Genomic DNA, 27,318 nt, shown 5'->3' with positions numbered 1-27,318 from the left:
GTGGGTGGTGGATGAATTAGTGGATGAATAGATGGGGGATGGATAGATGGATGGATGATGGATGAATGGGTGCGAGGATGAATGGATGATGGGTAGATTAATGGATGAAGGGATGGGTGGATGGATGACGCATGGATGGGCGGTGGGTTAACTGGTGGATGGATAGTTGGATGGATGGATGAATTAATGTATGTTAAATTGAAAAAACCTAGTTCTCAGCTTTGAGGAAGAGGAGCCCAGTAATGCCCCTGCTCCCGTGGTGGCTCTACTCCCCCTGGGCTGACTCTGCCTGAACTTCTCCAGCCTCAGGAGACTCTTCCCTCCAGCTACTTGGCTCTCCCGGCCAAGTGATGCTGAGGGGGTGGGAAAGGTCACAGAGCCAGTTCTTTCCCACAGTCCTAGCACGGAGAGTAGGATTCCTCCCTGGCACTGGGAGAGAGTTCATTGGTGACATAATTAGATTAGGATCTGTGTTATAAACTGAACAGGGAGGGCGACAAGGGAACGTCAGGATCCCTCCATCTACCCTCTCCTCCCCCATCTACCCTCTCCTCCCCCATCTACCCTCTCCTCCCCAGGCTCCAGACATGAGGCCTCACTGCTGTCAGCACAACATGCGGACTTCTCCAAATGCTTGGATGCCCCTTTGGTCCTTGAGTGCAAGACTCAGGCCCATCTCAGAGACACCCCTTAACGTGACCTGGTGGCTGTTTTTATTTGAGGTGAACTGGTGGGTGAACGATCACTGACGGCTGTTTCATGTGTGTCAGGCCTGTGTGGGGCACTGGGGGCGCTGCAGTGAGCGGGACCCTCAAGGAAGTCCCTGCGGTTCTGGGAACCTCTGTGGGGCAGAGTCAGAGGCAACGTGCAGAACCCTAGACAGCGCTCGGGGGGCCGTGAGGCATCGATGAAGGAGCCTCCGGTTATGGGAAGGTCAGGTGGGAGGGAGTCAGGTGCCAGGGCTGCCCCCAGAGCTCGGCGGGAGGAGCACAGAGAGGGCTAGCGCACTGACTACGACAGCCAGCCTCAGGACTGCGTCTGCAAGCAACGTCCTGTCCGGGAAGACGGAGGCTCCTCAAGCTCATTTACTAACCCTGTGCTCATTTGGGAGCTCCGTGGGATGAAATGCCAGGTCTCAGGGCATTTGTTGTCCCCGACAACAGCCTCTGTCAGCCTCCAAGAGAGAAGAGTGTGTGTTTGGAGGACTAAACTCAGGCTAAAACGGAGCCCTGCTGACAGGCCACGAGGGTCTGGCTTGGCAGGCCCCTGGTGGGTCACTCTTGACACCCGTCACCCTGGAGGAGGAATCTGTGGTACGAAGAGGGGGCTGGGCCCATGAGTCTGGGAGGAGGCCAGGCTCTAGTTTCAAGGACACAACACATCTCTCCAGGCCAGGACCGCAGGGCCCCCTGCTCCATCAGGCACGGTGCCGAGGGCCCTGGAGCCTCATGGGGGCTCACGAGAATGTTTCAATTTCTTTAAAATCAGGAGAAATAAATGAATATAACCCAGCCTAGGTTATAGCTGTCTTTTTACCAAGGCAGTTAGAAAATGTAATCTGTGACTTTTCATATATTTAATCTAAAGCATAAAGGCAGGGAAGTCAAGCAAGCCTCCCTAAATTAGAAGGTCGTCTAAGGCCCTTGAATTTCAAGATGTTTTCCAGATTACTCGATCCACTCACCTGGGCAGGGCAAAATGTTGCACTCCTGATATTCCAGGGATGGGCCCAGGCATGGCATGCCCCCATACTTGGGCTCGGGGTTGTTGCAAACACGCTTCCGGTGCCGAATGCCCCTGCTACAGTCGCGGCTGCACTGTGACCACGACGTCCAGGCTGACCACGCTCCGTTGACGGTGTGGGCGGAGTACCTCCCAGCGCGCAGGAAATCACCAGAAAGTCCTGCCAATGAAATGGCCCGCGAGTGGCCGTTAGAAGTTCTGAGAGTAACCGGAGTCCCAACTAACCTTCCCTGTCTCTCAGCTGCCTGCTTCATTCTGTAATTGCATCCCCCAAATCAGCTGAATATTTTTTCTACTTCAGAAGAAAGAACTGCAGGTGAATGATCATCTTCCATAATTCAAGCTTCTTTCTCTGCGGTGGCTCTTACATAGGATGCCATGCAGAACTTGATTGGTAAATGCGGTCACATCCTTAAGCAATAGGTCTTAGGTTTGTAGGCCACTCGTTTTTCTGCGAAACTTCTTACAAAGAAACCACAACTCTCTCACTTCTCTTGGGAATTCTAGAGCAAACCATGCCATACAGGATGAGGTGATGCTCACCACTGGGGACACCCATCTATAGAGAGGAAAGCCTGGTTCCGACAGTTTTCTAAACCTGTTCCTCAACCTGTGAGCCTTTCCACAGTGAATTCAGCCTGGTAAAAGATACAGAGTTCACCACTTTTGAATCCCAGGCCACAGAGACAGGTGTCTGTCCGGAACCCCGCAGGGGGCAGAGCTCATGACTCAGAACTGAACACATCCCTGAACGACGGTGCCCAGTGGCACACACCCCCAGGAAGTTCAGAGCCCGCTTACTTGCAGCTGTGTCTCCCCAGGTACACGTGTGGCGGCAGAGGCAGGGGCAGCTGGGAGCTGTCTTGGAAGGAACAGGCTCTGGACACGTCCCGTGTGTCTGGTCTGCTCTGAGCACTCTACGCTTGCTAAGTCATTTAATTAATTAGGCACAGCCAAAAGTCCTGTTCGCTTTGATGAAAATGGCCACTCACTTACAATATCAACAAATATTCTAATGCTCTCAAATGCTGGCAATGTGACTCAGGTTTTCACAGAAAACTCTCAGGATGCCTGGGTGGCTCAGTCGGTTAAGCGTCTGCCTTTGGCTCAGGTCATGATCCCGGGGTCCTGGGATCGAGCCCCGCATCGGGCTCCCTGCTCAGCAGGGACTCTGTGTCTCCCTTTCCCTCTGCCCCTCCCCTCCCCGCTCATGCTCTCTCTCCCTCTCAAATAAATAGATCTTAAAAAAAAAAAAAAAAAAAAACCTCTCAAAGTATGCCACAAAGTTCTGGGGAAGTGTGAGAAGGCAAATACAGCAAGAGTCCTGTCCACTGCTGAGCTCCTCTGCTGTTTACTTAAAAACTCGGGCTCAGAAACCTCAGTAGGATGCTCTTTAGAGAAAATGGATTTGAAATGTCTTTCTGTGATGAACCAATACTTTGTGGTTAATCAATACAGAACAGCTATGTACAAGTCAGCCTCATTTTGTGTGGTTGGAGGCAAAGAAGTCCAATTTTGTATTTTCAAGATGTCAATACCAAAACGTGCAGATGGTCATTAGAACTTGAAGCCCTAAAGACAAAAGAAAGATGAAGTACTTTTTACGCCTTGCCCATGATACACTTTTGGATGAAATATGGGATATCTTTATAAATGTATATCAAACTTTTTCTTAGTTTATATTACTATCATTGAAAACAAACATCAGCTTTGGTTTTGTATGTATCTGAGAATAAAAGGGTAAATAGGGGCGCCTGGGTGGCTCGGTTGGGTAAGCGTCTACCCTTGGCTCAGGTCATGATCTCAGTGTCCTGGGATGGAGCCCCGTGTCAGGCTCCCTCCTCAGGGTGGAATCTGCTTTTTCCCTCTGCCTCTGCCGCTCCCCCAGCTCATGCATGCTCTCTCTCTCTCTGTCCGAAATAAATAAATAAAATCTTTAAAAAAAAAGGGTAAAAAAAGATATGTTCAGAAAAGACAATGACATTCCTGTGTAGGGAAACACTGACACTCATTGTCTCTTTTTTACCTTGATGTCGTAAGAAATAACCCAGTTCACCGCCTGCTCTGAAATAAGAAAGTTAAGCGCATGAATTGGAGATAGGGTTGCCAGAATTTGCAAATAAAACAGAGGAAGCCTGGTTAAATCTGAATTTCAGATGAACAACAAATCATATTCTGGGTAAGTATGTCCCAAATATTGCACGGGGCATACTTATCCTAAAACAGATTCATGGGGCATGCTTATACTAAAAAATTCTGAGAAATATCTGAAATTCATCTTTAACTGGGAATTTTGCATTTTATGTCACTATCCCAACGTGAGATCACAAGATCGTCCCTTGTGGAATGTAGATCTTTACAATGGGTCCTCGGTTCCCTCTTGGTATTCCAGCATATATACGTCTTTTCTTCTTACTAAAGCAGGATTTTACAAAATTAGTAGGAGTGAAGATCATTTTGCTTGATTTTCTACATGCTTAGGTGTTCGCTTTATTGAAATTGTAGACCTAGTCACAGAAAACTTTTCACTAAGTAGACTTATTTTTTTAAAGAAATGACGAACAAGCCTATATACAGTTGCTGAACTACACTGGGCAGAATGGTTTGAGGTCAGGAGATGGTTAATGTCAGGGCCTACAATGAGGAGGGGCTCTTGATGGCAACGGCCAGGCCTCCAAGCAGCAGCTCCCCAGAGGAGGCATAGAGATCAGTGGCACGTGGGCACTGAAGGAGGCAGGAGGACATCTATCACACCCCCATGAATTTATCCTACCCATGGCAGCCCAACATGGTGCCTTACTACCTCTGTGGTTCATCAAGGCCACCCACTCTGGGTCCAAGGAGCCTTCTCGAAAAGTGACACTGATGGCGACGGTATTTTCTAGGTCACATTCATGTTGGAAGAATAAGGTGGAAACATAAACACAAACAAGCCAAGAAATGTTCCCAGCGGTCTAGTGCACGATAGTACTATCACCGTTCTTAAAACATCGTGCTCCGAGAACCATCTGTGAACACCTCTCTTCTTTTTAGAATTGGACAGATCTTATTAAACTAGGTGGGAGAGACAAAAGAGATGAAGAAGAAAGCAGAAGTGAAGATTTTTGGGGATGACCAGGCTCACTCCCTCTCCTGCAGTAGAGACGGCTGAGCTCCAGGGCAAGCAAGTGACTTGTCGGAGGAGAGAAGCCCACTGCGCTGCAGGACCAGGCAGAGGGTGCATCTCCTGGTCTACCTTAGAGCTTTCCCTACATTATTAATATGGTATGGAAGGCATTAAAAGGACAGAGCAATTTCAAAGACTATGAAAGGATTCTCACAGGCTGAACTTTCAAGCAGAAAGATCCTTCTACAGACAGACGCACTCTGTCTTGGTCCAGCTTGGGGGAGAATGAAAGTAAAAGCTTATTTGTAGCTTACATTTTGGGGGGCGAGAAGACCGATGGAAGACCACTGAGTCTTCCTCAATATATTTCCTGATATTAAATAAATCTCCCACCAACTATTCTGCATCTCTAATGAATATAATGTTATTGTGAGGACTGAATTCATGGGACCACCTCAATACGGAATTCTTTCCCATCGTTTGCTATCAAGCTGGTTCTGCACGAGTGAGATCCTTGTCACAAAGATTGCAACACCAAAAACAATCAAAAGGAGAACATGCCCTCCCCCTGCTCTTCTATGACCTCAGAGACGGGATCAAATGCCCGTCTGTGGGGAGTGGGTTGGTGCTGGGGGGGTGGCCGCTCACCGTCTGTGGAGCAGCCGCTGGTTCCGTCACTGGAACAGTACCGCATCTCGATTCTCTGCCTTCCCACTTCGAGCAGATTTGGATCAGGCAGGCGGGCTTTGCAAGTGTAGCGGAACCGTTGCTCGTAGTGGCCCCCGTTGTCTGAGATGTTGACTGGCGTCCACGGCGTCCAGGGCGTGGTCTTCTTCAGCTCGGGGCACGGGTTGGTGTTGCAAGGCTGGTACTCCTGGGAGAGAAAGGACATAGCATGTGCTTATCGCGCAAGCACCAACAGAGTCCCGGGCTTCCTTCCTTCACTGGAAGATGGGGCTCTCTAAAACTGCACGTGCTGACACCCATCCGCTACGCTACCAAGTGAAAAACAGTGCTGTTCAGTTGGGCCTTTAAGAGCATGTTCGGCGTTCAGGGTCCACTGCAGAAGGAATCTGCACAGTTTCTCCTGTGTCAATAAGGAGAATGAGACAATAAATGTAACCAGATGTGAGTAAGAACGGTGGGCCCAAAAAATTCACCTTCCTCTCACTTGATAAATAACACAAACTGCTGACTATTCCGATGTGAAGCTTAACTGTTTTTTTAAAAAGGCTTAAAGTTAAAATGATGGAACCAAATCATTTTATTTTGGACAACATAATACTCAGCTTGAGATGAATGAGTGTTTTAAACTCTGGGACCACGGATTGGAAGTGTTAGAGTAGTGGAGTATCCAAATAACACACAAAAAAATGTAGTAACTTATAGTGTGTATGTTTTCACAACATTTCCCTGCTTAATCCCTGGACAGTACTTCTCAGTTTCTCTTCCCTTCCCTCGCCATCAGATTCCTCCCTTGTAAGCAAAGGGGGAGCGTCCCGGTTACTGAGCAGTGTATGTTTGAAGGTCTGGCATATGGGGCATGGTGTGAGGTGGGGGGAGGGGGTGTGTGGAACTGATTAAGATTCTTGAAGATTTATTTGTCAAGAGTTCTAAACAAGGCATCTCCATAAAAAGCACCACATATGAAGGGTACAAGGTTGGACCCTGGACACAGCACTGTTCATTCTTCCACTGGACAATAAAGGTTGTCTCATTAGCGGGAAACCCACAACATATAATACACCCAATTACGACCATACCTTAAAAATGATTTTTATCAGTGTTAAACATAAATATCAAGTAAGTGTTAAATAGCCCTCTAAGGTTTTTTAATGAAAAAGAAATATTCTATCTTTCCCCCATATCTTTTATTTATTTACTTTTTAAATTGTATTTTATTTTATTGTGTTATGTTAGTCACCATACATCATTAGTTTTTGGTGTGGTGATCCATGATTCATTGTTTGCGTGTAACACCCAGTGCTCCACGCAGTACGTGCCCTCCTTAATACCCATCGCCAGGCTCACCCATCCCCCACCCCCCTCCCCTCTAGAACCCTCAGTTTGTTTCTCAGAGTCCATCGTCTCTCGTGGTTCGTCTCCCCCTCCGATTCCCCCCCCTTCATTTCTCCCTTCCTTCTCCTAACGTCCTCCCTGCTATTCCTCATGTTCCACAAATAAGTGAAACCATATGATAATTGACTCTCTCTGCTTGACTTATCCCCCATATGTTTTAATTAAATATTTGCATGTTTAGCCCCTAGATCTAACAACCAGAGTTTTCCAGATCAGGCATTATCCATTAACTGTGCACTATGGAAGGAGAGGGTTTGGCCCTTTACTCTCTCCACCATCCCCGTGTCTGCAACATTGACGAAAATTTACCATCTCCCATCCTCTTAATGCAGCGACATTGTTCCTTTGGTTAGATCAAAGTCCAGCGTTTGCACTCATAACTAGGGGCACACCATCCCCAGCTGAGGGATGTGATAGGGTGATGGACTACTATTCTTATCCAGGTCGCTCGCACACTAAAGTTTTTGGGGGTGGTTGTTTGGATTCTATGACTTCATCACCAATGCATCCCCCCTCCAATCAGGGACTTAGGCATAGTAAGAACTGTCCTTGTGGGTTTATGCTTTGAAAGAATACTCCTTTAATATGATAGTCATGCATTTCCAGTAGGAAAGAGAGTGGCCATGTGTGTCCACACAGCCAGCTCTATCTGGAAGCCTATTAAAATATGTATTTTGTCATTAATCTAATTACTCTAATTACTTTTCTTTACTAGTAATCCAATTTTTAAAAAAAAATCTATAAGTGACAAGACTCAGGAGTTCTTCCTGTTTGTGGCATCACAGGCTTTCAGCAGGAATTATGGAAAGTGGTCACCACCACTTCTCTGATTTCTTATCTTCTCGCCATTTCCTTCCCCGCCAACACCAATGCGCCTCATCCCCACACCAACACATACCAGGAAGATTGGTGACTTCATTTCCCTTTGTTTACGGCATCTTTTATTATGGTATTATTTGGATGCTGCCTCTCAAATGAAAAAAAAAAGCCCCAGTGAATGCCATAAACCCAATCGTGTGAAAAACCAGGCAGAACACACATGAGCCCTCTCGTTTTCTCTTGAAATAGAGGCCACACAATAGGAATGCAATAAACCCTTGTCCAGGCTTGCAGTGTGATGGCACCACCAACCCCAGATTGAAAATGCTACATGCCACTGTCCTTCCCTTCATCACTTCAGCCTGGCGGAGCAGGTGTCCAGGGCTCCTTGCTGAAACCGGCTCAGAACATATGTGGTTTATGGACCCCTGCTTAAAAAGTGCGGGTCCTTAAGCATTAACAAGTTCGTCAGTAAGATGACCCCATCTTGAGAAACAAACACATAGGATGCTCCCAGGAACTCTTCGCTTCTGTACACCAGAAATGTCACATTTTCTACAGAGGTGAAGTTTTATTTTTGAAATACATGAATAGCAAATATATTTTAAAGCTGGCTCAAGAGGCTGAGTTGGTCTCTGTGTACTGGTGACATGTCCAGTGGGGCAGAGGTGGGCAGAGCTCAAGGATAAAGACCAATGTGGGCTTATTAGATAGCCTCTGCTAACAAAGTTTGTTCTTCCATTCATTGTCTTTTCATTGTATGAAGTTTACCTTGAGACTCAGAACTGCCCTTTTCACCTGCTTCTTGAGGTTTGATTGTGATGCATTCATTTAAAATATCAGATGACGAAATGCTGAGAAATGGTATGACCAGTCAGTTTTATATCAGTGAGCAAAATTATGAAGTGATTTGATTCAGTGGTCAGTAGTTCTATGGCTCAGCCGAATCTGGATGCCACAATGTACTGATGACCCATGGCAGTAACTACCCAACTCTGAATGTAATGTGAACAATATTACATTTAATGCTAAAGATAGAAATTATTTTCTAAGAAATTTCAGGGAGCCAGTTACTATTACTTGTCACATAGGATTCCTAATATTCTGCTGGAAAATATTAGGTAACAATGGTCACTAGTATCAATTCCACTTCGAGGCATATAGCTGAAGAAACTGAAATCAGGATCTTAGTGTGATATTTACACTCCCATGTCCATCACAGCATGACTCCCAGTAGCCAAGGCATTGCAATAAAGGAAGTGTCCATCAACAGATGAATGGATAAACAAGATGTGGTATGTGTGTGAACATGATATATATAATATACAATACAATGTGTAATAATATACAATATATACCATTCAACCATAAAAAGGAAGGAAATCTCCCCATAGATCCAGGCTTTTATGCTCAGGTTACATCATTTGGGTCTTATGAGGCCCTTTAGGCTAATGGCCAGAGATAAAAGTTATTGTCCTCTGGATACATTTCATTCTAGAACATTCTCTGGCTTTCCTGAAGAACAGAGGAGGAACACAGTTACTAGGTTGTCAGCCACCCTGTATTTAAACCTAATTTTCCTAGAGGCACACATGGGCAGTGTCATGATACTCCACACAACCTGTGAGGGAGCACAGCACCCAAGTTTGGAGGCTGTCCCCACTTTTTCCCATGACGAATGTTTCCTGTGTACATCACAAGAAGGTTATGAAGGTCAAATGAAATTATTAACAGATAAGCACTCTGTAAACCATGAGAAGCCCTAGGAATGTAAGTCGTTGTTATTAGTCTACAGGGAAGCCAAAGTCTGACACGGATATTCCAACCCATTTCACTCTTCTTGACTCCAAGCCACTGAAAAAAATCCTTCAGCAAAGAACTGATCCCAGAACCCGGGTACTGCGTTCAATTTATTTCAGCAAACAGATTGGCCCAATATTACCATCTAGAATGGAAATCTCTTATTTGGTCCCTGAAAATCCCTGCAGTAAGTGGAAAGAGTAAATGATATTTTCTGTACAAAGAAAAGAAAGAGCAAGTGGGAATGTTCAGAAGGGCTATCTCATCATGGTTTAGCTTAGGCCCTTAGAAAATATCTGTTGAAACAGCAGCTTCAATTCCACCATGGTCAGCTCGTGTTCCAGTGACATCATGAACTTGAAGGGCGGTCAGGGCAGCAAACCCTTGCCTAAGAAGAGCAGGTACGTTTGGGGAGAAGGCCGCTCTACCCATAAGCTGCATATTGGCGCCTCTGAGGGGAGAAGCCAGAGAGAGCAAGCTGGACCCCAGACCATGGAACACGGAGGCAGGAACAGCACTGTCCTGGGGCTGCCGCCACCAAAAGGGTGATGGTTCATGAAAGACAGCACATGGGCCCCAAATGCTGGTTGGACGTGAATGAATCAAGGATATTCCAAAGCCTGGTGGGTGAGGAAACAGAGCCTAAATGCCTTGTTTGGAGTCAAAACTCACGTGTGAGAATGACCTTCTAAAAAAAAAAAAAAAAATCCACCAGGGGCACCTGGGTGGCTCAGTCGGTTAAGCGTCGTCGGCCTTCGGCTCAGGTCATGATCTCAGGGTCTTGGGATCAAGCCCCGCATTGGGCTCCCTGCTCGGTGGGGAGTCCGCTTCTCCCTCTCCCTCTGCCTGCTGCCCCTGCTTGTCTCTCTCTCTCTCTCTCTCTGTCAAATAAGTAAATAAAACCTTTAAATTAAATTTAAAAAAATCCACCATTTGTGACAACTTGGATGGACCTTGAGGACATTATGCTAAGAGAAACGAATCTTGCAGAGAAAGACAAATTCTGCATGCTATCACTCCTACATAGAATCTAAAAAGGACAGACTGAGAGAAACATAAGGAGTGTAGTCGTTACCAGGGGTTGGGGAGGTGGGGACAATGGCGAGATACCTTTCAAAGGGTGCAAACTTCCAGGCATGAGGTTAACAAGTTTGGGGGTCTAACGGATAGCACAGCGATTTTAGCTAATAATACTGTACCATGTAACTGACACAGTAAAGAGAAAGGAGAGCGTAGCTGTTCTCACCTCAAAACAGAAATGTTTGACTATGTTTTAATTATGTGACGGGATGGGGACGGTAGTTAATACTCTGCTGGCAATCATTTTGCAATATATAAATGTATCCAATCAACATGAGATATACTTTAAACTTACACAAAGTTATGGATCAATTATTTCTGGAAAAACCGAAGCTGGAAAAACATAAAAATGAATTAAGGAAACAGTTGATGCAAGGACAAAACATAAATAAAGGGTCAAGAGCACCAAAAATCCCAAGGGTTACTAAAGCAATTTTGTACAATTCTCCAGATACGTTCCCCATGTACTCTCTGTCCCAGTCAACAGTATAAGAACCATACACTTAAAGTTTAATCCAGGGGCGCCTGGGTGGCTCAGTCGGTTGAGTGTCCGACTCTTGGTTTCAGCTCAGGTCACGATCTCAGGGTCGTGAGATCGAGCCCCGCATCGGGTTCCGCACTGAGCATGGAGTCTGAGATTCTCTCTCCCTCTGCCCCACCCTCTCTCTCTCTCAAATAAAAAAAGAAATAAATCTAAAAAAAAAAAAAAAAAAAAAAAAGTTTAACCCAGAATCTGGGAAGTACCTATAGAAATAGACTCTGGGGTCCACTCTCTCCTCCCATCTGAACTGGTTCTTTCCTAATTCAAGCCACTGTCACCTCAGGCCTGGTTCACAGAATCAAAGCATGAATTTCATTGAAGTTTGTCTATTTGTAAGACCGCTTTCACCCAAAGACTGCAAGGTTGTCAAGAGCAAGAATTTTGTCACATTTAATTTATATTACCAATCTTAAATATAGTATTTTTTTTGGTGAATGTACAAATCATATGGATCAAGTCACAATGAGGTGCATTCTGAGGGAATGTGCATAAATTTGGGAAACAAATTTGGTGGGTTAAGAGGGGCTCCATGTTTTGCTGTTTATTCTTCCTTTGAAAGACACTGAAATATCTATATTCCATAGGTTGAAAGTAAAATAGTGACAATTCAAGCAAAATTTTGATAGTGTGTGCTCAGCACAAACTAAGAAAGTTACCCTTAAAGTCATTTCATCAATAGCTGAATATATGAACTAAATTCATTCTCATATGGAATACTCATGGTTTTCACATGCATTTATCAAGTTCTCCTTCAGCATCAAAGGTTATCCTGCTGAGACAGAAAGCCATTCTGCACAAGATGAACAAGGAAGAAAGGCAGTTGTGTTTGCGAAGGGCCAAAGGCACTCCAGCAAGTGCACAGAAGTAGGCCTGTGACTCCTGGCACTGGGGCAAACAGAGCAAAAACTGACAGGAAGTCCTGGAGATGAGCTTAGTGGTACCCAGTAAGGAAGAGAAGTAAAAGAGAGATGGCAGATGCAGAATTAGAGGGCCACAGAATGACTTCTGCTTCTGACCGAGATGGAGTAAACAGAAACGGGATTCACTCTCTCCCCCCAAAGCAACTAAAAAATGTATGGAACAACAGTTCTTAAAACACTGGGCACAGGGCAATGAAGGACAGTGATGGCCAAGTGAGGGGAAACATGAGGTGAGCCCCATAAGTGCCCAGCCTAGAACCTTGATGAGGGTTCCAGACGCTGGTGTGGGACGGAGAATCCCAGGCAAACATTCTAGTGACTGAAGAGACAGAGTGAGAAGGGGCGGAAGCCAAAGGGACAGAAGGAGAGAGATGCACAGAGGCAACTCCAGTGTTGTGCAGAGATCCCGCCTCAAGTATTCAACTGGGTACAGATCCGTGAAATTTGAGGAAACCACAAGGGCGGTGAAAGACCCACCTGCAAAGATCAAAAGGAACAGTACATACCACTTTCATTCCTACATACTAGCAATGAGCAAGCAGAAATTAAAAGAATGCCATTTACAGTAGCATCAAAAATATGAAATACTTAGCAATACATCTCACAAAATGTACGCTTGACTTGTACACTAAAGGACACCAAATCCCCTAAATGATCTATAGAAGCAATGTAATCTTAATCACAATTCTAGAAGGCTTTTTGGGGGGTAAATATTGACAAGCTGGTTCTAAAATTCATACAGAAATTAAAAAAATATAGAATACCCAAAACATTTTGGAAAGAAAGAACAGAGCTGGAGGACTTCTACAACTTGACTTCAAGACTCATTAGAGAAATACAATAGCATTCTGTGGTGTCAGCCTCAAGACAGAAAGACTCAGCAAAGGAATTCTGGACTGGAAAGTCCAGAAATAGGCCTGCATGCACATGGTTTATTCACTTTTGATGAGAGAGCAAAGGCAATTCAGCAGAGAAAGTAGAGACTTTTCAACGAATGGAGCTGTAGCAATTGGATAGCCATCTGTGAAAAGAAGACCTTCGAATGATAACTTACTCCCTGTTTGATAATAGACTCAAATGGATCACAGACCAACTATCTAAAGCCATAAAACCGGGCGCCTGGGTGGCTCAGTTGGTTAGGCGACTGCCTTCGGCTCAGGTCATGATCCTGGAGTCCCGGGATCGAGTCCCGCATCGGGCTCCCTGCTCGGCAGGGAGTCGCTTCTCCCTCTGACCCTCTTCCCTCTCGTGCTCTCTATCTCTCATTCTCTCCCTCTCAAATAAATAAATAAAATCTTTAAAAAAAATAAATAAAGCCATAAAACCTCCAGAAGAAAACCTAGAAGAATCTCTCTGTGAGCTTCGGTCAAGCAAAGATTTCCTAGCTACGATGCCAAAAACATTATTCATGTAAGAGAAATAATGACAATCTGAATTATTCAAAATCAGGAACTTCTGTTCTTTGAGAGACACTGTGAAGAGAGAGGCAAGCCACACCCTGAGAGAGAATATTTGCAAATCAGATAAAAGACTCATATCCATCATATATTTAAAAAATTAAAATTCGACAATAAAAAACTTAATACAAAAATTGTCAAGGATAGGAATAGACATGTCACCAGAGAAGACAGATGGCAAAAAAGCATATATAAAGATTCTCAACATCATCTGTTAGAAAAACAGAAAATTAAAGCCATAGGGAAACTACCACACACCTATTAGAGTGGCTAAATTAGACACAAACCCCAAACCGGATAACACCAAATGCTGGTAAGCTTGCGGGGACCAGGAACCCCGTCTCACACTCTGCTGGTAAAACTGGAGAATGGCACAATCCCTTTGGAAACTCTTTGACACTTTTCCTAATTAATGAAACATACACTTATGACCATATGACCTTGCCATCTCCTTCCTAAATATTTACCCAAGAAAAAGGAAAGTAAATGTCCACCCAAATACTGGTAAACGGACAGTCATAAAAGCTTTACTGGTAACAGCCAAAAATAGAAACAACCCGTATGTCTATCTGTCAGCAGGTGAATATCTAAACGAATCATCTTATATCCATAGAAGGGAATACTAGTCAGCAGTAAAATGAACTGTTGATGTATACGGCATAGAAGAATCTGAAAGTAATGATGAGTGAAAGAAGCCCAGCAGAATGAGTGACTCTATTCACATAAAATTGATGGAAATGGAAACTAACGTAGAGGCAGAAAGAGCAGTGGTTGCCTGGGATCGGGGAGGTGTAGGAGGGAGGGGTTACAAACGGCAACATGCATGCTTTTATAATCTTATTTATCTTATAAGCAGTTTCTTTAGCTGCAGTGCATTTTCATGCTGGTACAGGCTTTTGAACGTGAAGGAGTTAAAAATCATCTTCCATGGCATTTGGAGAAGTCTTGGAGTCACAGGACGGCTTGGTGGAAGAACCCTGCCCCAAGGCCAGCTTCTTACCCTCTAACCAAGTTCACATGGTAGGTGTATGTTACAGACTGCAAATCTGTAAACACTTGGAAGGTGTGTTAGTACATTCGGGCTGCTATAAGGAAACATCACACATGGGTATGACAGAAATGTACTTCCCTCAGCTCTGGAGCCTGGGAGCCTAACATTAGGGTATTAGCATGGTTGGGCGAGGGCCTTCTTCTGGGTTAACTTCTCTTGTGTCCTCACATGGCGGAAGGGGTGAGCTAACTCTCTGGGGCCTCTTTTATAAGGACACCAATTCCATCCATGAGGGCTCTACCTTCATGACCTAATCACCGCCCAAAGGCCTCACCTCCTACTACCATCCCCTTAAAGCATTAGGTTTTCAACACAGGAATTCTGGGAGGGGACACCAATATTCAGCCTACAGAACATATCCCAACAAATGCCAAATCAGGGGTTACACAAGGTGATCTCAAGACACTGCCTACATTTTGGACTCCACAGCCTTGTTTTGGGTTAGGCCATTGGCCCCCAGTAACACTCAGTGCGTACACTTGAATCCGTTTCACAGAAGGTAAAAAGATTTGATACTCCAATGCTACCTGACAAACAGTCTACACTAGCTACTGTGAAGAGAGGCTGATGATTTAGGGACATTTATGAATATTCCTCATTTGGTCCCATTACTATTACCAGTTATTAAAAGTCTGGTGAAATAAAAATGGAATTTTATTAAATGTGAAAGAAACACGGTGACAAAAAGCACGAGTATTTTCAAGTAGAAAATTGCTCCGTTCCAGGCAGTAGCTGCTTGCATTTCAGTGAGTTTCCTGAGTTAGTTACAGTTCTCTTAGAAATCTTCAGTGTACCAGTCGTTCGCATGGGGTCTCCCCAGGCTGTGAGCTTCTCCAGGGTAAAGCCTGGGGTTGATGCAACTTTCTTCCTCACTGGGTGACTGGCACTACCTTTGGCTCTAAAGAAGAAAAGGATTGGACTGAACCTATCAGGGGCTTTCAAATGGGTGCATTCGCTTTCAACAAGCGGTCATCTTATGTGATTTGTTTTGTTTTGTTTTAAGTGCAGAAAAGCAAGCAAATATTCCTCTGCTGTCTCACTGAAAAAGATATGTGTTTGTGTATGTACTAGATTATATATGTTTGTATATATATATATATATATAAATGGAGCTGGCTTTCCTCCTTACACATCATTTTAGGCCTTCTTTTTTATAACACTGTAGAAAGCCCAAGAGAATAAGAAAATCAGTGCTGTTGTTGGAAATCTTTATCAGAAGCTGTGATTTGTGGGTAATCTATAAACTTACATCTCAAATGAGAAAATCCATTTATTTATTTTATTCTCTCACTATAAGGCCTTTAAATTTGTAGTCTCTGAAAGCGAACATCAAGAATTCAGACAGCTTTTTTGGCAAATACTGTGCAATGAGAGGAAAAACTACTTTTAGCTAGAAGTGAAAACCTATCATGGCGGGGGGGGGGGGGGAAGGTTTCCTTCCCAAATCAACAACTGAAATAGGCGACCTTGAGCAAAGGAGCCCACCCTTTACTTCCACTCCTCCATTGTTGTAACACCTGCTACCTGCTTATTCAACTGGCAAAATTCCTAAAGCTATCTTACAAAGATCCAGAGCACTCAGTTCTCTGGTGTATTTCACCAGGCATATGGGATTGTGTGTTCAGATCCCACGAGTTGAGTCATCTTGCTTGGAGCCTTGGGAATACCTGGTCCATTTTCCATTAGTCTTCTGTCTCTGGTACCTCAATTATGGCATAGCTGTGATCTGAAGAGTACTTTGACAGTAAGCACCCATCATTCCCATAACCTGGGTGTCACACCCTGTGTAATCCCCTCCTTGTGGGTGTGGATGGGCCTTGTGAAGCTGATGGGATAGCAGCTCTTGATGAGATCCCTCTTAACCAAGACCTCCTTGTAGTGGACAAAGAGATTCTCCTGCTGACTTTGAAGAAGTTAGCCGCCATGCTGTGGGGGGGCACATGGCTAGAACTGGGGGCAGCCTCTAGGAACTAACAGTGTCCTCCAGCCTAGAGCCAGAAAAAAAAAAAAAAAGAGGACCTAAGTCCCCAAACCACAAGGAACTAAGTTCTACAAACAACCAGAGAGCTTGAAAGAGGACCCCGAGCCTCGGAAACGTTTGCAGCTCCCGTCAACACCTTGATTTCAGCCTGAAACACGAAGCAGGGGAACCGGTTAACCTGGGCCTGGACTTCCAGCCCATGGAACTGTAAGATAATTAATGTCTTAGTCTAAGCCACTAAATTTGTGTTCATTTGTTACACAGGAACAGAAAACTATGTAAATATACATTTATTTGGTATTTGTACACAAGAGGGAATCCATTCCATGACCCTGTTTTTATCTAATACTCCAAGAATTCAGTTTAATAAGATGATTCAAATGAAGCTGAGTTTTCTTAATCTGGTATCCCCAGGGCAAGAAATTGGAAGGATTAGATTCCTTCATAGAAAACTCATTATCTTCCTGCTATGACATTCTTCCAATTTTTTTCTTATGAGAAAGTTTTGGCAAAAAGTTTTTAAAAAGTGACCACTGCTTCTTAGTAATAATACCTGGGAAAGTCAAGGTGTGAATAAGGGACCTGCAGGCTATGTACTAAGTTGAGGTTTGTTGTTACAACTCATGTTTTATTAAAGATGCCCAATACCATCCAGAGTTAATTTTAATTCCACTTTACAGAATAATGACAGAATATACATGTGTTGATGATCGAACTGTATTTCAATTTCACCAATTCCATTAAAGCTGTAGATTTAGTGAAAGTCCACTACGTTTGAGAGAAATATATTGGGCTAATGTCTTTTGCTTTAAGGGCATAAACAGAATTTAAAATGGTGTTCTATTCATTCCGCAAATGAACTTTTCCCCAAGTGTGTCTCTGTAGGATGCTGATGGGTGCCACAGAGAAAAGCTTCTGCTGCCAGGCAAGAGAGAGGACATGGGTTCAACAAAGGTAAGTGCATTTCTTCAAGCCAGGAGTGGTGAGAGCTCATTTTGGGGAAGCAGAACTGAGGGGAGCGCACATTACCAAACACTGTTGGGGGAGAGGCTACCTGGAATCAAAAAAGTTCTCAAAGGTGAGAGCAATTTCATCTTTTATGATTGATTCTAAAATCGACTTCACTGATTCAAAACTGAAAATAGGGAAGTCATCGCTCTTCTGCCAAACCTAACTGGGATTGGAAAGACTTAGGATGGAGTCTTATGTTCATAAAATCTTTATTTAGCCCAGTTGACTGCATGCTCTAACGGGGGAAGCCATCTAAAACATCCCCTTCCTTCAAGACAGTTGGGGCATGGCTCTCCAGTGAGTATATGATGTAGAGGGAGCTAAGATGTCATCACTTATGCTCCTCAAGCAATTTCTTCTCTGAGTTCATTTATACAGGGGCTGGTCAGTTCTAACTGTGAATGAAACTCTCCTCACTTCCAAGTTTATGGCCCTGTGTGATAGCCAGGAAAATCCACCAGGTCTGTCCAGGGGGTCTATTCCTTCCAAGCCCCTAATCTAGCACCTTAGCTTTCTCATCTGTAAAGTGGGCATATAAAGTGACACATCGTGATGATTTGGGAATGTTAATGAGATAATATGTTTACAGGGGTTAGCAGGGAGCCTGGATTATGAGGCATCTCTTTGTACTGCACAGAGGCCTGGAACTGAAAATGGGTTGCAGAACATGAAAATAGCAGGAGTTCTTCAAAGGTGGTCAGGATACAGAACATGAAAATATTAGAGGCTCTCAAAGTTGGTCATTAGCAATCTTGAGAAATCATCCTCTCTCAGTGTGGATGGTCACAATAACCCATAATTATCCTAGCAGGTCATACTCAGGAGAATGGGTTTATCTAACTGGTAAAATAAGTTTAGATTTAACTTCCATCAAAGTTTCCATGTATATATATATATCATTTCACTCCCTCTGTAATGTGATCATCTAGTGGAAAATTTTCTTCCAAAATTTGTTATCGGAGTTTACGTAAAGCTGGCTTTTTATCACTTCATGTTCCTTAATAATCGGCTAAGATTTCATGCCCTAAAACATAGTAGTAAGAACATTCATTTAATCTAAAATCCTTATACCATGAATGATATATTTGGAACGTTCACAGCTGGGGCCAAAGTCTTTCTGTCATTTCATCTCACCAGTATGGAAATAGAACACTTGAGTGTTGTTGGGGCTCTCCAAGCTGGGATTCCATCATTAATGGGTCTGGGAAATGGAAAACCTGTCTTAGCAGCATCTTTTGCTAATAATTGAAATCACAAGGGACTATATTATTATTATTATCATTATTTGCTCTTCTTTTGGCCAATTTACTGTGGGAAAATAATTAATTCCTCAAATAAAGATCCTTAAATGACTTCCTGTTTATAATTCAAGTTGTTTAATTAGATTTCCATTACCTCCTGAATATTTCCTGCCAGAACTTATGGTTAATGATCTACATATCTTAATTAAAGTATTTATATTTTTGAAATTAAGAGTCACAGTAATATTGTCCAAATGACATTTTCAATTAACAGCAAAGTTATGAAAATAGAAGTATCATGTTACCCACCCATCTGCTCATCCATTCATCCATCTTTTGATAATTGCTATTGGAACATTTATGCCATGTACAAGATGCTAAGCTACAGCTTTATGATTTTAGATGTTACTGCTGGAACAAGCAGGGGAAGTCCAAGGGAGACACCTGCAAAAGTATAAGCCCACACCCACTACGCGCTATGGGAGTTAAGATGCAGAGGAAACTAATTTGAAATAATACGAGCACCTAGTAACTAACTGCATTATGGCCAGTCCCATGGGCCACTCAACCTGGGATTCTGTGTCTGACCGACCAGTTCTATACCAAGGAGTGCTGTCTCCACAATCACGGCACCAGACGAGGGACACACTCAGGCTTTAGTTGCCTTGAGCAACCAATTCTGGCTAAATTATCCATGCCCTAATAGTAGAATGTCACTGCTAATACAAAACAAAATGAAAACCTAAATGCAATCTTAGCTGCCTGAAGAAAAGTTTAAAGTCTTGATCACACAAAATAAAAAGATCCAATAGTTAAAATATAAGCTGTCAAAATATGGTGTATTTATCCTTATTTTTTTTCTTAATGCAGTAAAAGATTTTGTGCCTCAGTTTTATAAATGTTTAAAATATATGCACAGGGTCCCTGCAATAATCGTAATGAAAAGAGAAAAGTACTAGGAGGGCGTGCCAAGGGCATGTGGTCACAGGTGATGGCCACTTTCATTCCAAGACCCCAGGTCTGGATGGGCTCCCTGTCTTCCATCATCATTCTTTCCTCCCAAAGCTGGGAGCGATATTAACAAGAAGCCCCCCAGTCTCTCAGCAAAACAGATGCATTTCCCATCTGAGGATAAAGGCTTTGTCCTTTCCTGCTAGAATCACCAGCCTAGTGCAGTAATATAAACATACAATGGCTTTAATTTGGTCCTTCCCAACTAAATTATCACAAAAGGGAATATTCTGTCTAAATGGAGTGACAACATCATAAAACAATAATTTGTCTATGATCGCTATTGATAGATTTATTTCTAAGATTTATAACCTTGTCTCTCAGACCTTAATTTAAGGGCTTAGTGATTTCTTGGGGTTATAGTTAAATTTACTTATTACTGACAATACTATTGATACAGTAGAATATATTTATTTTTACCATAGCCTAGAAACATTTCTCACATCTGCTTATATTTTGTTTGTTTTTCTTACCTATAACCTAAGTTTTAGGCCACAATTCTGCTACTTTCTATGCCCCACTTCTCATGGGCCTCTCTCTACCTCCCTCTCTGTGACAGGGTGGACAGCAATGATCGAGCTTATCTGAGCAAGTATCAAGAGAATCATAAGACTTTGAGAGGACATCAAAGTCCTTGCCACAAGGCTGGATAGCAAAATCCCTGTGACTCACCTGCTTCCTAAACTGGGCCTTGCTCCCGGCCACTAGTTTGGATGTGGCTTCTTGCCCACAACGGAGGACTGCAGTGGAATTAAATATTCAAGATGTTGCAACCAAACTTACAAGTCAAACACTTCTAGACTTGAATATACTTAACATATGGCAATGACATAAAACAGGTGATTAATCTGGAAGTGTCCTATAAAAAATAATTGTCCAAATCAACGTTTAAAGACTAGACAACATTGTGGATTTTCACCTGCTTAAATACGATTAGAAAATCATACTGCTGGAATTTCCTAAAATATAAAATGGTGATTGAATCAGGAAGTAGGTAGACTTCTCCCAAATCCGTATTTTAAGCCGCAGGTATGTATTTCTCCTGATGCATGTTGCATACCCATTCCTTAGTTTTTAGCCATCTAAACCCCTTCCCCCTTATTAATGGCACTATAGAGACACACTTTTATCTATGAAAATATAAAAACTCATGATGGAGGTCACTTATTTAGAAGTTACTTGAAAGTTATCTGAACCAACCAATGCAGTTGCAACATTCTCATTCTAGAATGTTGCTTCTTTAATAAGGAAGGGGTGTTTCTTATTCAAAACCATCATTCAGGCCCAGGGAGAATGCCCCAGTAAAAATATTTAGAATTCTCTACTGTGGATGGCTTTAAAATTCATTTTTCTATCCTAGGAAACACGGCAAAATTTAAGCAGGAGTATTGACTGCTTTCTGTTTCAATTTCTATTCATTTAGGCAAACAAATTCTATAGCTTGGCAGAATAAAAATGTCTGCCCTTCCAAAATATGACTAAAGCATCCCTAAATTGCTGGATTTTCTTACAAATATAAGTACATAGAATAAAAAAAAAAAAAGAGGAACCTGTCGAAGTCTTCATATTTTTATTTGGGGCAAAAAGAGAAGAATGGAACAAAGAAAGCCAGTCTGTCCAATTCCCTCTAAAACTAACTTGTACTAAACAGGACAGAAATCAGATAGCATTTGAATCAGTTATGGGTAGACACTCCATTCTAAATTGACAGATATTCGGCTAACAAAACTGCGGAAGTTTGCTTCACCTTTGAAGAAGTCAGTTTTGATTACTCCCCGAGAAGATCACACGCAGCATACGTTAGCGTGACGTAGAGTGCAAGCGAGTTCTAATTACTAAGATACCCCTAAATTCAAAGCCATTAAGAATTCCTATAACATGGGAATGCAAATTGGTACAGCTACCTTGGAAAACAGTGTGGAGGTGCCTCAGAAAATTAAAAATAGAGCTACCCTATGACCCAGCAATTGCATTCCTGGATATTTACCCCAAAGACACAGATGTAGTGAAAAGAAGGGCCAGATGCACCCCAATGTTCATAGCAGCAATGTCTGCAATAGCCAAACTGTGGAAAGAGCCGAGATGCCCTTCAACAGATGAATGATAAAGATGATGGGGCCATATATACAATGGAGTATTACTCAGCCATCAGAAAGGATGAATACCCAACTTTTACATCAACATGGGTGAGACAGGAGGAGATTATGCTAAGTGCAGTAAGTCAAGCAGAGAAAGTCAATTATCATATGGTTTCACTTATTTGTGGAACATGAGGAATAGCAGGGAGGACATTAGGAGAAGGAAGGGAAAAATGAAGGGGGGGGGGAATCGGAGGGAGAGATGAACCGTGAGAGACTATGGACTCTGAGAAACAAACAGGGTTTTAGAGGGGAGGGGGATGGGGGATGGGTTAGCCCGGTGATGGGTATTAAGGAGGGCACGTACTGCATGGAGCACTGGGTGTTATACGAAAACAATGGATCGTGGATCATCACATCAAAAACTAATGATGTACTGTATGGTGACTAACATAACATAATAAAATTGTAAATAAATAAATAAAAATAAAAGTAAAAAAAGAAAACACAAACCATCATTTAGGCCCAGGGAGAATGCCCCAGTTAAAATATTTAGGATTCTCTACTGTGGATGGCTTTAAAATTCATTTTTCTATCCTAGGAAACATGGCAAAATTTAAGCAGGAGTATTGACCGCTTTCTGCTTCAATTTCTATTCATTTAGGCAAACAAGTTCTATAGCTTGGCAGAATAAAATATCTGCCCTTCCAAAATATGACTAAAGCATCTCTAAATTGCTGGATTTTCTGACAAATATTAAGTACATAAAATAAAAAAAAATAAGTGATATGTTGGGGTGAATGTAGACATCTACGTTTTCTCTTACACTATGACAGGAATAATTTTAGTTTTCTTCTTTTAGAACATTAAAGGTTATTGGGCTTTATTGCACCATGAAAGGTCCTAATTCGTGTTCAGACAGAATATTTCAGGCAGGGGAGGGAGATGTCAGGTTTGTTCACCCATGTGGGCAGGCAAGAATGACATCGGCAGCTGGAAGCCTAAATATCTCTTTATTATCTCTAATATATACTTACATATAAAATATATGTAATTCCACAAAATGGTAATCAAATTAGTATGCAAGAGGGCTCTAGCCTAAGAGATTCTGCAGGGCGGGCCGAGGTGCCCAGCTAGAAGAACACGGAGTTGATCAGCCTTAATTACATTTTGTGGCTCCATGTTAGCCAAGGGTAAAAACCAGAGTCCTCAGTTTTCCAGATACTCAGAAACTCAGGCCAACCGTGTTGTTCCAAGCCCTCCGCCCCATGCCCTGTGTCCCAGCCCCGTGGCACTGTCTTGAAGACCCACAAACATACGCTGTGGCTTCAGGCCCCTATGCCTTTCTTCTAAGATGCTTGTTCTCCTCAATTTACCCCAAAATCTTACTCCCTCCTTGGTGCTACCACTCTACCCGATCCCAGGAAGTAACAGACAAAGGACAGAGAACCGCAATGACCTGTCTGCACGGGTCCTGAGATTTGTGAAGAGGACCACTACCGATTTCTCGTTTTCCTGGTCCTCGCCCAGCACTGGACACCTGCCATTTGTCCCCCAGCAGGTGCTCCGCCAGCGTCAGACCTGCCAACACTTCCTCAGGCAAACATGGCATGAACGGGCTCCACACATCACCACACCAGACAGTACCGGGATTATTTTCCATAGCTTTTCCTTGCTGGAGTCCCAAATCTTCAGAAATACTAAATAACCTTTCAATCAATAAATAACATATGAACAGGTAACGATCAAGTGACTATGGTTTGAGGGGGGCAGGGGCCAGGAGCCCCTCCAGCTGAGCACCCCCACTCCACCACCATCTGCAGGGGTTCAGCGTGGCGCCATTTGCCAAACACAGCAATGAGTGAATGTCACCCTCTATGTAATGACCAGCCATTAACCAACAGCGTCTGATCTTTGAGACGCAGGTAAAAGAGCTGGCAGGCATCCTTGGGATTCAGTCTTTCTATCCCTGACCTTACAAATCTTAATTTTTTTGCCTTGTTGTGTTGAATTGGCTGTGATCTCCAGCACGACACTGAACATTAGCAGAGCTGGCAGGAATCCTTAGCTTTTTCTTGACCTTAATGGAACAGCTTCTAATCTTTCACCACATAGCATGATGATGTCTGCTATAGTGTTTTAAGAGGCATCCTTCAGGTTACAGTTATCCTTGAAGGTTAAAGAAGCTCTCATCCACGCTGTGTTGACTTTTATTTGAACCATTATGAATGGGTGTCGCATTTTATCAAACATTTATTCTGCATCTACGGAAATGGTTTTAACATTCTTTCTCCATTAATCTCAATATAAAATGTCTTATTTACTAGATTCTCCACTTGATCACTGTCATTTCAAATCATGAGTATGAACATCTGAATATAAGTGAAATGTAAATATTTTTTTTTTTTTTTATTTATCTGAGAGAGAGAGAATGAGAGATAGCACGAGAGGGAAGAGGGTCAGAAAGAGAAGCAGACTTCCCGCCGAGCAGGGAGCCTGATGTGGGACTCGATCCCGGGACTCCAGGATCATGACCCGAGCCGAAGGCAGTCGCTTAACCAACTGAGCCACCCAGGCGCCCCGAAATGTAAATATTTTTAAGAGTATAATTTATATTTATACTTAAAGCCTGATGACATTGTACAAGATGGTACAATATGCCTACTGCACAAAGGAAGATCCTGGCAGAGGGGGCATAGGAGGGCTGAAATTCTGCCTGCATCTTCTCCTAAGCCATGAGCCTTGGCATGGGGCTGTCTGTACTCAGAGGAAGAGGCACTGTTCTTTCTATAAAAACATACTGTCTGCTGGCCCAAACCCGAGCCTGTGGTGCTGTGACCCCCGGAAGGGGAAACTTGTTCAAATTCACACAAAGGGTGTGGGGGAGGGGGTCGCCTGGGTGGCCCACTCAGTGAAGCGTCTGCCTTGGGCTCAGGTCATGATCCCAGAGTCCTGGGATCGGGCTCCCTGCTCAGCATGGAGTCTTGTTTCTTCCTCTCCCTCTGTCTGTTGCTCCTCCAGCTTGTGCTCTCTCTCTCCCTCCCTCCTTCCCTCTCTCTCTCTGTCAAATAAATACAAAATCTTAAAACACACACACACACACACACACTCACACACACACACACACCCCAAATTCACACAAAGGCACCCTACAGGTGAATAGGGCTCTAGGCTCTCAACCATTTCTAACCCTCAGAGCCAATACCATTTACCAAGCGGCCCAACCACTGGACATATTATCTTGAGAAAACTCGCTATATTAGTTCTTGCTTTGAAACAGCCCTGCCCCTCTGTCTGTGCTCAAAATCCCGCCATCTGTGAGCTAGCGCTACTGTAACTTCCAATGCCTTTCCTCTACTCAGAGATGTGGCCATGAGAAAAGGCACCCGGATGTTGAACTGGGGGTGAGAAGCACAAATAAAACTTAAAATGTTGAGGAACTGACTCTTCTATGCATGCATTCCAAAAAATATGAGGACCTTCTGGAGAGACCGTTTCATCTCTGCTAACTGGTCCAAAAATGTAAGAGTTCTCCCTTGACCAGAATGCTGCCAATGCATTTCACATAATTCACTGAGCAGCTACTTTGTGCCAGGCACTGAGAAGGTGCTAAGAATGCAGTGGAGAGCCACGGAGACAGGGCGTCTGCAACTGGGAGCTTGGAATCTCATGGTATTTTCCACAAAGTATCCCCATGTCATGTGGTGGGGAGACTGAGGCAAACAAGCGACACCCTGCTTTCTCTACCTTCAGCCTCACCAATGATTTCATCCTGAAATGGTTACAGGACATGATTTACAATGAAAAACCAGACCAATCAAATATCTACCCTCTGCTGAGATGCAAATAAAATGCCTGCAAAGTGGCAGGATTATAATTTTTTTTTTTTTTTGTAATACCAGTCCTGCTATAAATATTTATGTGGGAAGCCTATTTTTTTTAACGTGAGTACTTATGCTGGAGATTAATTCAGATTCCTTTCAAACAAATGAAGCAAACCCATTAAATTATAGTAAAAAAACTCATAGCTGCACTTGGTCAGGGGCCTCCCTATGCAAATATCAGCATAAAAGCAACAAAAAGGGGTTACAAATTCTGCTAAGGAACAAAAAGTAGTATCTGCTAGGAAAAAAAAGTTATCCATCAGTTACTTTTTCTTTTCAAAGATTCAGGTAAAAGGTATAAATTAGATGGCAGTATTTTTAAAAATTAACAATTTATATCAGGATGAAATAGGGTTTCACTTGGTCAGATTCCTCTCATTATGCTGTGACTTATGGGGCCCATCTAAGAACAATATGATCTATGAGTGTGAAGGATGACAAGACAGTGCAGGAGCATGAGAAGCCCCAAGAAGATAATATAAAATATGGGCACCCAAGTAAAAGCCTGCCAAACCCCTTCATGAAGGCACACACACGGAATCACTTCTCCCAAACAGCCCCAGAAACCGTGGTTTACAAAATACTCTTATCAATCCCAACAGGCCAGAAGGATTTACATTTGCAGTTTAACGGACAGCAGGCTAAATGACACATTTGTCTCAGTGAGATTCACAGTGGGCAGAAAACAACAAAGCTGTTGGGTCCACAGGCAAATCTCTATCGTGTAGTGTAAATGCTGAGGGTTCCTCAGCGGACATGGTGGGGGGCACCCCCATAGCACTTTGCACCAGAGGCGAGCCACCCTCACACCCACCCCCCAGGGAAACACCAGATGCTCTGCCAACTCCAGAGCCAGTTACCTGCTGGGGACACTATTCAAATTCAAAGTCCCGCTGAACACTGGTTTTCCTAAGTCTCAGTGACCCCCCCCAAACACCCCCAATGACTTCTGCTAAAATGGTGACATGGGTGCTTTTCCAAAGAAAGCCATCCCACATACAGGAGACGTACGGGCTCCTTCCGTTCCTTGGACACCTGTAGCTTAGATTCAACTATGGCGCTTTCTACCTGAAGTCACTGCTATCTGGGTTAGTATCCTTCCTCCCAGGCTGAGCACTCTTGAGTACAGCAACCTACCTAGATTCTCACTCCACCCGGCCCACACCCCGAGTTCTGGCTCAAACTCACAGTTACTCAAGACTTGTTACGCGGACAGAGCTGGACGAGACGTGGGTTGGTGTGTACTGAGTGCACCCAGGGAAATGAGACAACATTTGATGAGAAGGCAGGCTGATGGTCTAAAAAGGGCTCAGGGTCACTAGTACATGGAATTCTTATTTCCAGAAGGGAGCTCAAATATTGGAAATCTGTGCCACTTTAAAACAGTAAATTCAGATTTTCTTTTCTAATTAGGTGCTCTGCATGAGTTATATGTACTCATGTCTTGCCTCTGGGGATCTGATAAGGTCTTGGAAGGTCACTGCCAAGTATAATCTAATATCAAAACCAATTTTAA

At 43.3% G+C, this 27,318-nt stretch overlaps 1 protein-coding gene across 2 annotated transcripts in view; it reads right to left on the bottom strand.

The window, feature by feature from the left end:
* The window catches only part of SEMA5A (semaphorin 5A), a 307,625-nt gene that overhangs the window by 16,765 nt on the left and 263,542 nt on the right, over window positions 1-27,318 (bottom strand). For both annotated transcript variants that reach the window (XM_088023722.1, XM_028122663.2), the window contains 2 exons: window positions 5,498-5,723; window positions 1,685-1,903 (listed from right to left, as the gene is read on the bottom strand). In XM_088023722.1, the coding sequence (XP_087879848.1) occupies window positions 1,685-1,903; window positions 5,498-5,723 (445 nt within the window). The remainder of the gene's footprint in view (window positions 1-1,684; window positions 1,904-5,497; window positions 5,724-27,318) is intronic.

The sequence above is a fragment of the Eumetopias jubatus genome, unplaced genomic scaffold, assembly GCF_037043125.1.
Source record: "Eumetopias jubatus isolate StellerSeaLion01/CBP00866 unplaced genomic scaffold, mEumJub1_p1.0 scaffold_5, whole genome shotgun sequence".
Lineage (NCBI taxonomy): Eukaryota > Metazoa > Chordata > Mammalia > Carnivora > Otariidae > Eumetopias > Eumetopias jubatus.
The sequence above is the reverse complement of the archived record's forward strand: the minus strand, read 5'-3'. Positions and strand labels throughout refer to the sequence as shown.